Below are 13,697 nucleotides of genomic sequence, written 5' to 3' on the forward strand. Positions count from 1 at the left end.
AAATAAGAAATGCAAGAAGAAGAAATACAAGAATAAGAAATACTAAATCAGGACTAAACCAGGACTTAACTAGAACTAAACCAGGACTAAACCAGGACTAAACCAGGATTAAACCCGGACTAAATCAGGACTAAACCAGGACTTAACTAGAACTAAACCAGGACTAAACCAGGACTAAACCAGGATTAAACCCGGACTAAACCAGGACTAAACCAGGACAAAACCAGGATTAAACCCGGACTAAACCAGGACTAAACCAGGACAAAACCAGGATTAAACCAGGACTAAACCAGGACTAAACCAGGATTTAACTAGAACTAAACCAGGACTAAACCAGGACTAAACCAGGATTAAACCAGGACTAAACCAGGACTAAACCAGGACTAAACCAGGACTAAGCCAGGATTAAACCCGGACTAAACCAGGATTAAACCCGGACTAAACCAGGACTAAACCAGGATTAAACCAGGATTAAACCCAGTCTAAACCAGGTCTAAACGAGGACAAAACCAGGACCAAACCAGGACTAAACCAGGACTAAACCCAGACTAAACCAGGATAAAACCAGGCCTAAACCAGGACTAAACTGGGAATAAACCAGAAGTAAACCAGGTCTAAACCAGGACTAAACCAGGACTAAACCAGGACAAAACCAGGACTAAACCAGGTCTAAACCAGGTCTAAACCAGGTCTAAACCAGGTCTAAACCAGGTGTAAACCAGGTCTAAACCAGGACAAAACCAGGTCTAAACCAGGTCTAAACCAGGTCTAAACAAGGACAAAACCAGGTCTAAACTGGGAATAAACCAGAACTAAACCAGGTGTAAACCACATCATGTCAATAGCAGAGATTCACCGTGTCCATGCCCAGAAGGACCAGTAAAGGGATGGTGGTGAGGCCTCCTCGGATCCACTCCTCCAGTGTGACGGTGCCGTCCCGGTCAAAGTCGATCTCCTCCATCATCTCCTTCAAAATCTACAGAAACACAAACATGATCTGCTCAAAAACACTCCACCAAATACAGAAATACAGCCCGATTCAGACGAGCGCTTTAAGACCCATTTAAACGCCCATGTTACACTATTCTCTGATCTGTTCTAATGTTGTTTCCTCATCACAAACAGACCTGGAGTTGTGTTTTTTTGTGTTTTTCTGTTCCACCTTGTGATGTCATGTGGTGATCCAATAAACTGTATATAAAAGGACATACGTAACGCACAAACCGTTGTGTTCCAAACAGGAAGTGATCATTACACCATAGAGATACACGTAGAACACCCCAGTACTCACCGGCCTCAGTTCTGTTGAGTCCCACTCCAGATACTCCGCCACGTGGACCATCTGATTTATGATGCGATCCAACTCCTAGAGAAAGAAAAACAGATATAAAAACTATTAACGCCAACAGTCACAGTGACCCGCCCACTTTATGTGACGTTTAAAATGTACATCTCCATCTTTGAATCATCTGGAGGTGAAAGTGTCACATGAAAACACTTCACACTTGGGCTGACCTTTTTGGACTATTGGACAAATCAAAAGGATTTTTGCTTCTAAAACTTGTATAATTATATATATTTTTAGTTTTTATGATTATACTGTGAGTTGAACACTCTGTCGCCCCCTGTAGGTTCTCTGCAATTACATAACATCTATGTAACTTACTACTCCTACATTTAGTTTTCTTATATCACACAAAACTGATGCTGCGTTCACACCAGGGCGTCAAGGACGCGCTGGATGCCTCTATTTGCACGCCTGTACATTTGAGGGCAGACACCTCCGAGGCGTGTCTTGGACGCTCTCGACGTGCGTCAGCGTCTGTGTTTTCCCGCTCTTTTTGTGTACAATGGCAGACTAAGTTGAGAGAGTGGCTTTGGTGTATTTATTGCACAAAAGTCATCAACGGAGGCCATCAGCTCGGCGGCGGCGTGTCTGGGTCCATAACATAATTCAGAGGCGTTCTGAGTTTGGAGAGTTTTATCACTTGCTCCTGGAGCTCCGCCTACATGACCTCCAGCTTCCAGCGGTACTTTCGTCTGTCTCTGATTGGTTGACGCTGTGCGTCGAACGCCAAAACGTTCAGCTTTTTCAACTTTTGGACGCGCGTCTTGAATCTCTGACGCCTGGACACTTGGGACGCGCCGCGTCAATGCCGGATTCGCACCACTGTGCAAAAACGCAGGATGCCCAAGATTTGCTTCTACCATAGATTTTGAATTTAAACTGGACGCCCCTGATGCCCCGGTGTGAACGCACCATCATCTTGTAGCTTTAAGTCTAATGCTGTTACCTTCTCAAAAACAGACCTGAAGTTGTGTTTTGTTTCATTCACACATGTTTGAGTAACTTTATTATTAGTCTGTTACATCTCCAAAGCTCAAAATGCTCTGTTCCACCTTGTGATGTCATGAAGTGATGGTTGTCAAGTTAACAGCTCCTTTTACCTTTAGTTCAGTAGAGATTGACAATTAAAGAACTGAAATTAACCGAATGATTCTAGTGAAGCTGTGTGGAGTTTAAAAACACAGTGGAGCACTTCCTGTATCACCACATGATGACATCACAAGGTGGAACAGAGTGTGGGGGGGCACTCACAGAGCTGTCCAGGACCCCGTTTCCGTCCGTGTCGTAGAGCCGGAACATGACTACAGGGAAAGAACAGAGCAGAAATGATCGTGATATAATCGTTAATCGTAATTATTTTTATCCTGACGATAACACATGATGTCACTCTAGATTTATTAGCAGGAAAAAGCTGAGGAAAAGTCCGCTAGCATGAGACGCTAACTAATGCTACCATGGCATTTTCTGAAAAAGTTGTTAACACTTGTTGCCACAGTGGGTTCATCTACGCAGTTTACCCTGGTATAAAACTTATTAAAATGTTCACAAAGCATCATAATATCACATAAAGGCTTCACTGTACATAAACCAGTTCAGCCGTCGCCACAGTAACCACGGTCCCTCTAGCCCCGCCCCCTCTGTCTAACAAATCAGTGACAAACTCAGTGCAACGAATGTCTCAAAACTCGTAAAAGTGTCATTTCACATTTGGACTTGTTGTGAGCATAAAACAATATTTGTAAGTGTAAAAAGTCTATATTTTTTGTATGTACAAATTAACACTGACACATTCAAACTTTTTGGAACAATTTTACCTTCACAGACTCCAGACTCTGAACGATCCTGTTGGACTTGGCGTTGGCAGATTTGAAAAATCATGTGACTGACCAGTCCCGCCCCATCCCTCCATCCCTCCTTCTGTCACCCACAATTTGGTCCCACCCCCATCCCTCCGTCTCTCCATCCCTCCGTGTGTCACTCACACTCCAGTCCCGCCCTCCGTCCCTCCATCTCTCCTTCCCTCCTCCCTCCATCTCTCCATCCCTCCGTGTGTCACTCACACTCCAGTCCCGCCCTCCGTCCCTCCATCTCTCCTTCCCTCCTCCCTCCATCTCTCCATCCCTCCGTGTGTCACTCACACTCCAGTCCCGCCCTCCGTCCCTCCATCCCTCCTTCCCTCCTCCCTCCATCTCTCCATCCCTCCGTGTGTCACTCACACTCCAGTCCCGCCCTCCGTCCCTCCATCTCTCCTTCCCTCCTCCCTCCATCTCTCCATCCCTCCGTGTGTCACTCACACTCCAGTCTCGCCCTCCATCCCTCCGTCCCTCCATCTTTCCTTCCCTCCTCCCTCCATCTCTCCATCCCTCCTTCTGGCACTCACACTCCAGTCCCGCCCTCCATCCCTCTGTCCCTCCGTCCCTCCATCTCTCCTTCCCTCCTCCCTCTATCCCTCCATCCCTCCTTCTGTCACTCACACTCCACTCCTGCCCTCCATCCCTCCTTCCCTCCGTGTGTCACTCACACTCTGCCCCTCCATCCCTCCATCCCTCCGTGTGTCACTCACACTCTGCCCCTCCATCCCTCCATCCCTCCGTGTGTCACTCACACTCCAGTTTGTCCTCGGGGGTCCCTCTCTCCAGCAGCGACAGGTAACACACAATGTCCTTGAGAAAGACGACCTGAGGGGAGGGCAGGGGGAGGAGCTTCTGCGGCGACGGGCTCCTCCGCAGCGACAGGTGTTTCTCTGAGTGACTCCGCTCTGTGGATCCAACACACAGAAACTTACAAGCTGAGCCATAACAAGATGACGCTAACTGTATGAAACAACGGGATGGGCGTAGTTACAGGTGTGAGGAGGAGGTGGAGGGGGAGGGGGAGGGAGAAAGAGAGAACAGGAAGACAGAACAAAGAACAGAGGAGGAGGAGGAGGAGGAGGAGGGAGAAAGAGAGAACAGGAAGACAGAACAAAGAACAGAGGAGGAGGAGGAAAAGGAAGAGTCAAAAGTAAAAGTATTTCACGCAAGTGTTGTTCATTTGTTAAAGTGTAAATGTAGTGATATTGATTCAAAATGACACATATTTTGGTCATAGAAACAATACGAATCCTGTTCTATTTTTTTTGTGAGTTTTGTGTATTTACTTTTGTTTTGCTTAAAGTCAAAGCTTGAACTCAAAAACTATAGTCAGGATGTTTCCACGATCACGGTAAAAAATAACCCCTCAAATCATATGAAAAATACTTTTTACTTTTCAGTCCTGTTCAAAAATGTAGTATTAAGTAGAAAGTACAGATACTGCTCTCAAATGTACTGAAGTAAAAGTAAAAAGTACACACTGTAAAATGTACTGATACATAAACACTCCACTAGAACAGTATTTTACTACCTGTACTTGTATCTTCCACCACTGCTAACGATCATAACTTCTGTCATTTTGTGCTTCTCAAATACAATCAAATGTGTCCGAATGTCTCCCCCTGACCTCTGACCCCTGACCCCTGACCCCTGGTGCACTCCACAGCCCTGCGCTCTGTATCAGACTCTACAGAGACTCACAGAGATTCAGACTCACAGCTCACTTCACTCTGGTCATGTGACTCTGGGTCTGGGTGTAAAAAGTCTAGTTTAAACTGTGATAAAAGTCGATTTGTGTCATAAACTCTGCTCAGATTGGACTCACTCAGGTCTTTATGGTCTAATAATAATCTCACAGGTTTATGTCAAACTGGATCTCACATAAACAGACTGGAGTTTTCATGTTTTAATCTGAGACGTGGAAATGAACGCTCAGTTAACAGCTCGAGCTAAAGAACAAGTGTGAAAAATCCTGCTCTGTAAATCCAGGGCATTTAAATCACATGTGTTACGACGCTCATAGTTTTTTACCTGGGGAGAGTTTGGGGGACACGGGTGACCTGGAGGGGGCGGTGTTGGGCGTCAGGGCGTTGTTATTGTTGCCCTCGTTGGATTTGACTTTAGCGCAGGGCGACCGGTGTTGTCCCTCGGGCGTCTGGATCCCGGGCGTCTGGATCCCGGGCGTCTGACCCCCCGGCGTCTGCCCCCCCGCCCCTGACCGCTGTGAGGAGGAGCGGGAGGAGCAGGGGGAGGTGGTGGCCCCTGAACCGGCCGTGCTCATGACGCTGTGCTCAGGAGTGTGGCGTCCCATGGCGCACAGGATGCTCTTACCGTTCATGCCTGTTTGGAAAGAGAAAGAGAAAGAGATTTAGATAAAAACACGTAAACGAGCATTAAAAAAAAGAGCATGATCGGTAAATATGTGAAAGCAAAACTGCACTTAGGGCTGCAACCCGTACTCAGCCATCGTCTCTAAAAAAAACACAGCTGTATTTGGTGATTGTATCTTTTTTTTTATAACAAAAACATCAACTTTATGTAATTAAAATGTCACAAAAGAAGAAACGAGCTCAGATCAAAACCACATTAGTCTCAGTCTCCAAACACGACCAGCCGAAAGTCCGACAGTTTTTATTTATTTTTACTACTTTAAACATTTTATAAACACACAAGACATCAGATCAAGTATGTGACGTAACATTTATGGAATTATGTAGGAAAGAAAGAAAGTTAAATCACTCTTTCTACAAGACAAAAAGGAGGAGACTTTGAGGATTTGAATATAACATGTAGAAAAACTATTTAGTACAGTTTTTTTGTTTTTTTTTATTACATAATTCCATATATCTTACTTCCTATATTTGATGTCTTCTGTGTGTATATAAGACGTAGTAAAAGTAGTCAAAATAAACCCAAAAAAAAGCACTGAATGAGAGGGTTTGTCCAAATTTTTGGCTGGTCGTGTACAGTTGTCCCTTGTTATATCGCGTTTGTGGATTATTTTAGTGCTATTTTACATGCTTTTTTTCCCAGTGTGTTCAGACAAATTTACATAAACGTTGGATCGCAGTGTGACTCTGAAGTGCTGTACGTTTGCAATTTGTTTTCTCCCCGACAAAACCCACAATGTTGATGAAACGTTCTGCACCGACAAAGACGCCTACGAAGGTTTGAACTTTGAGAGAGTTTAAACGAGAGAGAAATGTGAGAAAATGTTAACGCCTGTGTGAGAAAAGTGTATAAAGTGTGTGGTGAGGGGTTTTACAGCAAAAAACATATAGAATAATTGTAAAAAATAAAGCTGACGACTTGATTTCGCCTATTGAGGGTTATTTTTAAAACGTAACCCCCACGATAAACGAGGGACCACTGTATTTCAACATCTATTTTCTCAATAATGTTTTGAAAAGTCTCACTAAACAACATAAATAAAGGTTAATAAATGTTGCAGCCCTATTACACTTTCACAAGGCAGTTCAGACGCAGGAGAGATTTAAGACAATAAAAAAGTACAAGAGCAAAGTACAACAGTGTCCACGGCTCCACAGGCAGACGTCACAGAAATCACAAAAGCAGCATCACGACATGAGCTCAGCCCGAAGCCGGCGGGGCTCGTCCCACTGAGCGGCCGCGCCTCTGGTACCTGTGATGGGGGCACAGGCCACTTCAGTCTGTATAGAGATGCCTGCGTCTATGGAGCGCGCGTCTGCCGGTGTGTGGATGGAAAAAGGAAGTCATAAGAGGTGTAATAAATGAACAGCACATCCTTCAAATCAACTGAAATAAATCATAAGTCATATCTGAGAGTTGACCGAGGTCATTTCAGATATAAACGGAACAGAGTTATAGCTCAAAACTATAACTGCAAAAGCACGGGGGCGACCAAACACGGCACGAAATTATAAACTGAACAAAAATGAGGCTGCGGCTGTGTCCGAATGTCCGCGCTATCACCAGCAGGGGGCGATATTTAGGGGTCACGTCATTTTTAGCGGTGTCCAAATTGTCCAGTTGGCGAAAAAGTAGCGCAATCACAATTTACCACAATGCACGTTAAAAAGTAGTGGGCAACCGTGGTCACTAGAGCTGTCAAAATATCCCACAATGCACTGGGAGAGTCGTGAAAACAGCAGTGGACAGAGACAGGTGTTTAACTGGACACAACACGACTAATGAAGCAGAGAGAAGCGCTGGTTTATCACTGTGGATCCTGATTATGAATAATAATCTACCCACGGCCACCAGAGGGCCCCCAAGAGCCCATATAATAATATAATATGTAAAGTTATACTAGAAACAGTGCGCAGGTGTTTACAGCAGCCTGAATATCTCTCTATAAAGATGACGTTTTTGTTTTTTTATATATAGAGTAGCAAAATATCTGATGCCTACATTTGTTTTATTTATGTGTTTTTACCCCCCGAGATGCGCTGAGGTACTTTTGAACAGCTGTTTTACAAGTTAGATTAAAATGTTTCAGTCTTTTCGTCATATAAATGGAAGCACAACTGCGAGTCACCAACAGCTGAGCCCAAGAACATCCAGTGTCCAGGGGCCCACAGACACACTCCGCTTAGGGTCCCCTGAAAACTAGCGTTAGCCGTGTACCTTAGCTCGAGCTGTTGACAGAGCGATTATTTCTACATCTGAGACTAAAACATGAATACGTGTGAGAGTATTATTAGTCCATCTGAGCAGTATTTATGACACAAATCAACTTTTATCACAGTTTAAACTTTAGATTTTCTTCAAACAGACCCCGAGTCACATGACCTAAAGAGTCCAGGTCTGTGGAGCAGGGGCTGGAGGAGACATTCGGACACAGCCTTTAATGTTGCTTAATAAGAAAAAAATCCTGTTTAATCAGAGCGGCCACAAGAGGGCAGTGTTGCACATGTGTTTTGTATGTCCCGTAAGAAGCTCTACAAAAAGGGGAGTCAATATACAGTGTTTAGAAATGTGAATTGTGAAAAATGTAAATTATTTATAAAGCAAAAGAGTGGGAGATTTTTTTTTTTTTTACTTAAACAAGAATTTCTGGAACCCACATGATGTATTTTGAGCCACACAAAGCCAAACATATTTCAGAAACAGAAGCGAGGAGGGAGAGAAAAGGGTGCACCATCAGCCCACGGTATAAACATCTGAGCACAAAATCCACATAATCTTTGAAAAACAACGCGGCAGATGGAGCGACGCCGACGGCACCGGTTTATGTGAAGTTTGGACTCGTAAACGCCCAGCTCCTGTGACCCTCGACGTACGCGCTCGCCAGGGGTGGAAGGTACTTCAGTAGAATGTTTATGTTTACTCTAGTACATTTTACAGTGTGTACTTTTTACTTTTACTTCAGTACAGTTGAGAGCAGTATCTGTACTTTCTACTCCACTGCATTTTTGAACAGGACTGAAAAGTAAAAAGTACTTTTCATCTGATTTGAGGGGTTATTTTTACCGTGTTCGTGGAAACATCAAAGTAAAGTTTTTGAGTTCAAGTTTTGGCTTTGAGCAAAACTAAAATAAACAAAACAAACAAAAATAAATACCCAAAATTCATTAGAAAAATTAAGATTCATATTGTTCCTGTGACCAAAATATGCTTTGTTTTTAATGTGCTGTTTAAATCCAGTTTATATTTAAAAAAAAATCAATATATCAAATATATCAATAAAAAAAAAGGTCACTTTGCTGTCCACAAAACATTATTAATAAAATCCTGTTTAAGAAAACCCTCCATTTTGTATTTTTTCTCGAGTTTTCAGACTAATAAAATAAACAAAACAAACAAAAATAAATATGTGTATAAAAAAATAAAAAAAATAATGTAAACATAAATAATAATAATAATAACAATAATAATAATAAATCTCTTTGCTAGCCACAAAACATTATTATTAAAATCTTGTTTAGAGGTTAAAAAAAACAACTCCATTTTGTATTTTTTCTTGAGTTTTCAGAGTGGTCTGTTTGCTAATATGTGTATTGCGTCACCGCGGTAACTGCTGAACACTCCACCACAGACACACACGTACAACCCCCCTTCCCCAGAGTGCGAATCCCGAGTGTATTTCCCACCTCTGACGTGATGTGAGCGGACAGGACTCACCGAGGAGACTGGTCCCGGCTCTGGACTGTTCGGGGGAGCAGCCTCCAGACTTACTCTTGAAGGAGGTGAACAGGTGCTGACACAGCTCCTCCGGGAGGTCGTTCTCCAGGTACGTGGCCATGAAGAGCTGAAAGCCTTCATAGTCGATGGGCTGAGGAGAGGAGACAGGGACGAAGCGGTCAGAGGAGGTTATTTCACTGCTGTGGTGAAAGAAAAGCACAAAAAAACAAGGAAAAAAAAACAAAAAAAACATGCGAGCCTTTCAGAGCGCTCTGTGGGAGAATGACCTTTACAGAGCCATAATTTGCATGATTTAAAACAACTTAATTACAGTTTGGTGTTAAGCCGTTACATAAAAACAGTTTCCTCATGATATTTTTAAAGGGCCCGTATTACGCTGTGTGCTCTGATCTCTGTTCTAATGTCGTTTCCTCCTCACAAACAGACCCAGAGTTGTGTTTTTTTGTTTCATTCACACACGTTTAGCGCACAAACCCTGCAGATTTAGGCTGAGTTCTTCTCTCAAACTACCACTTTATGACATCACAAGGTGGAAAAGAGCATTTTAAGCTTTGGAGATGTAACAAACTAATAATAAAGTTACTCAAACATGTGCGAATGAAACAAAACACAACTCCAGGTCTGTTTTTGAGGAGGAAACAGCGTTAGAACATGACTTAAAGCTACAAGAGGCAGTTTTTACGGAACATAGGCCCTTTAAGACAGAAAAATGTCACGGCAGATCAGAGGCAGACAAAAACAAACATGTAAAACTCCTGAAAATGAAAGTATGACAAAAGAACCTTACTCACACTCCAGGTTTAGTTTAGCTAGCGAGTTTATGACGTTATAAACCATCCGTCACACTGTAAAAGCTCTGAGTTTAAGTCCGTGGAGCGACCCCATGACCTCCTGACCCTCGCCCCCACGGCGGGCCCCTCTGTGATGGTGAGGCGTGTGTATGTTGTGCGGGTGAATGATGTGCATGCGCTCCGCCGACTGACACACAGCACACAGCATGCAGACGGCCCGGGCTTACTTGGTTCAGAACATCTTGCTTCTGATTTACAGTGGAGAAAGTGAAAAGGAAGGAAACAGTCAGTGCCATTTTTTTATTCGTTTTATTTTGAATAGATTCTTTTTCACGTGACCACTCTGAGAACGAAACCTTGGTCTGGAAAAAGAATCTATTAAAATAAATTATGGGAAGAGCAGATGGACCATAGACTGTGTATATCAGGAGTCTCAAACTCACGGCCCGGGGGCAAATTGTGGCCCGTGAGACGATATTTTGTGGCCCGCAGGACAGTATTTAGTTTGATGTTAGTGTGGCATTACCATGTTGCGTGTAGAAGGTTCCGCCAAATCGGTAAACCCCAAACACACCTATCACTCACGCCGTCTACCCCCGTTACAAAAGATTAAACAAATAACGACGTATATCCATAAAATACACAAGAACTGGCAGATTTCCTCACGTATGTTGCAAACAGCGACGATGTTTGAGAAGATTTTAACAAAGCTTTTTTTGTGGAATACCTGATACGGCCCAGCCTCACCCAGACTCTGCCTCCTGTGGCCCCCAGGTAATTTGAGTTTGAGACCCCTGGTGTATATACATGGACATAGCTAACGTGCTAGCATAATGGCCCCTCGCGCTGTACCTGCTGCTGTCAGACTCGTTGTTTTGGTCTTAAATGTTCGTATTAACCCGCTCTACATGATCCTGGTGTTTTTATTTCACTATTGTGTCTGTAAATCAAGATATGAACATTAATAACAGACAAATCAGGCGTCTTCTTTCCACTAGGAGGCTCTCGGTAACGTTGGCAACAGGTTTGATTGACAGCGTGGCTAAGCGCCCGCTCCCTGCTAAACCTGCAGTGTGGGCGTGGGGTGGGAAGGAGCGTTACTTTCAACACCCTCGCTCTGGATTGGCTCTTTGGTTGCTATGATACTCGCGGTGGGAATTCCAAACACGCAACTCGACGAGCTTCATTTGACTGAAGCTGAACGCTGTGGGTGACATCACACTCGCTCAGTCCACGTCTTTACACAGTCTACGGTCCATCAGAACGGGCAGTGAGATTCTCCTCCAGCCAGTCCTGATATAACCCAGCGTTTCCTTTTTTGGACAAACCAATCACGAGACTTTAATTTGCGTTGCATGACTCCTGAGCTCATAAACAGCGGCGGTTCTCACACAGAAACAGTCGGCGCTCTGCTTCTGCTTCTTAAATACACCCAGATGCATTTGAGCAAAAACACTCCCCGAGGACGGCACGTTTGGAGTAGCCACATTATGTTCCTCTCGCTGAATGATGTCAGTCTGTCGCCGCGTCCCCAGGGTCACCCACAGTTTACATGCACCATTTATCCGCTTTCATGCTGGCGTTTGGGATGGACTCAAACTGCTTTTTATAGCGCACAAACTGGGCTAATGTGGGGTCACTTAGTTTACACACTAACTGTTAACACAAGATGAACACGCTAAACACTGCACTTAAAGACATTATTTTGTTCCTTTCAACACGGCAACACAAGCAGAGATGCACCGATCCAGTACTAGTATTGGATATCAGGCTCCAAATATCGGTTCAGTCGATATCCTTAGACTTTTACACGTCAAAACTGGCCCAAAAAGTCTCATTATGTTTTATACAAAGTTCTGTCATTACTTAAGAGATAAATAAAACAGCTCCATTACCATCCGTCACAGGCCTCACACTTTAAATGAATAATATCAGCTTATAGAACGTTGTCATGAAATATAACTTACATTGATTCAATTACACGTGTTTCTACAAGTGCAGAAAATACCTGCAAAAACATTCTTACTGTGAGTGGAGTCGCATCTCCACAGATCAGACCTGTAACCTGCCTAATGGTGTTACCTGCTTGTCTCTTAAACACAAAGACAATTTACCGGCTTACCGACTTAAATTGTGATGTAATTGTAATGTAATTGTACATAGTCCCTTTATAAATAAATAAGTAAAAAAAAAAAAAAATAAAAAAAAAATAAAAATAGCTAGTTTGCACCAAATTTAAAAAAATAAAAAATAAATAAAATAAAAAATAGAGAATGCTCCTAAAATACCATGTTGGTCTTAGTCCCACTTTAAAGGTCCTTTTCTGGTCTGAGATCCACCAAATGCTTGTATTTGATCTTGCAGGTGTTTAAACTCCTAAAATATCCTTAAAAACACGCCTTTCAACCTGACTGGGCCTGGTTATCTCCATGTAGCTATACATTTGACATACTGTGGAACATTCCAGGCAAAGCAATGTCATCTCCATGGAGATGAGCAGGTGGTGGACCCTCAACCTTAAAAAGTGACATAATGCACGTTTAACATAATATGATCCCTTTAAACGCTCAGAGAAGAACCTTTAAGAGACTAATAATGGACTCAGACGTGAACTTTAACAGCCACATCAAATCAGTAACATCTGCAGCTTTTTATCATCTAAAACATGTCAAAAATCAAAGGTAAACTGTCAAAACCAGACTCAGAGAGACTTATCCTGCATTTGTCTCCAGTAGGTTAGACGACTGTAACGTCCTGCTCACTGGCCTCTCCAAACGAGCCTTAACACAGAACAGAACATCCAGAACACTGCTGCTCGGGTCAGGACTAGAACCAGGAAGTACTTCACACATGTGTCCTGTGGCTCAGAGAATAGACTTTAAAGCAGCTCTGTGTGAACAAATCTCTCCATGGACCAGCACCAAAGAACATCTCCCACATGTTAGAGCCACATGAACCATCTCACACCTGGTTTAAGTCTGATTTAGTCCCGGATTAGTCCTGGTTTAGTCCTGGTTTTGTCCCGGCCTCTTGCTGGTCCCAGAGTCAGGACTAAAGCAGAACTAAACATGGGAAATCAGTGTTTCAGTTTTCTGCAGCTAAAACCTGGAACATTCTTCCTGATGATGTGAGACAGACCTCTACTTTGACGATGTTTAAATCCAGGCTCAAAACGCTTCTGTTGTTCTGTGTCTTCTCTTTTAACGTTTACTTCACGATGATTATTTATGTCTTGATTTGTTTTGTGATATTAATGTCTTTCTTATTCTGTAAAGCACGTTGAATCACACCAGTTGTTCTGTACAAATAAACCTGCCTTTCACTGTCATAATATTGATGCTGTGTTTAATATGGTGATTTTTCGTTCAGATACTGCGGCTCGGTCAGATGCTGCGGCGTCTCTTCTCTCTTCTCCTCAGACATCACGGCAGCGCGGCGCAGAGGGGGGAGGTGGCCTCGTGCCCCCAGCCCAGATAAATAGATTTCACTACAGCTGGGACGACGCGCTTCATTTTTTTTTTTTTACACTGACAAATTAGAGAGAGCCGTGGGCCGCGGGGGTAACGCCGGCGCCAGGTG

The 13,697-nt window shown here is 43.4% G+C and overlaps 1 protein-coding gene across 1 annotated transcript in view; it reads right to left on the reverse strand.

Annotated features, from left to right (window-relative positions):
* The window catches only part of LOC117389718 (diacylglycerol kinase beta), a 95,097-nt gene that overhangs the window by 58,727 nt on the left and 22,673 nt on the right, over positions 1-13,697 (reverse strand). The window contains exons 4-10 of the mRNA XM_055230644.1: positions 10,346-10,366; positions 9,307-9,457; positions 5,233-5,541; positions 3,954-4,106; positions 2,600-2,649; positions 1,292-1,366; positions 857-976 (exon numbers count right to left, since the gene is read on the reverse strand). Of these exons, the coding sequence (XP_055086619.1) occupies positions 857-976; positions 1,292-1,366; positions 2,600-2,649; positions 3,954-4,106; positions 5,233-5,541; positions 9,307-9,457; positions 10,346-10,366 (879 nt within the window). The remainder of the gene's footprint in view (positions 1-856; positions 977-1,291; positions 1,367-2,599; positions 2,650-3,953; positions 4,107-5,232; positions 5,542-9,306; positions 9,458-10,345; positions 10,367-13,697) is intronic.

This window comes from Periophthalmus magnuspinnatus, chromosome 21 (genome assembly GCF_009829125.3).
Source record: "Periophthalmus magnuspinnatus isolate fPerMag1 chromosome 21, fPerMag1.2.pri, whole genome shotgun sequence".
Classification (NCBI taxonomy): Eukaryota; Metazoa; Chordata; class Actinopteri; order Gobiiformes; family Gobiidae; genus Periophthalmus; species Periophthalmus magnuspinnatus.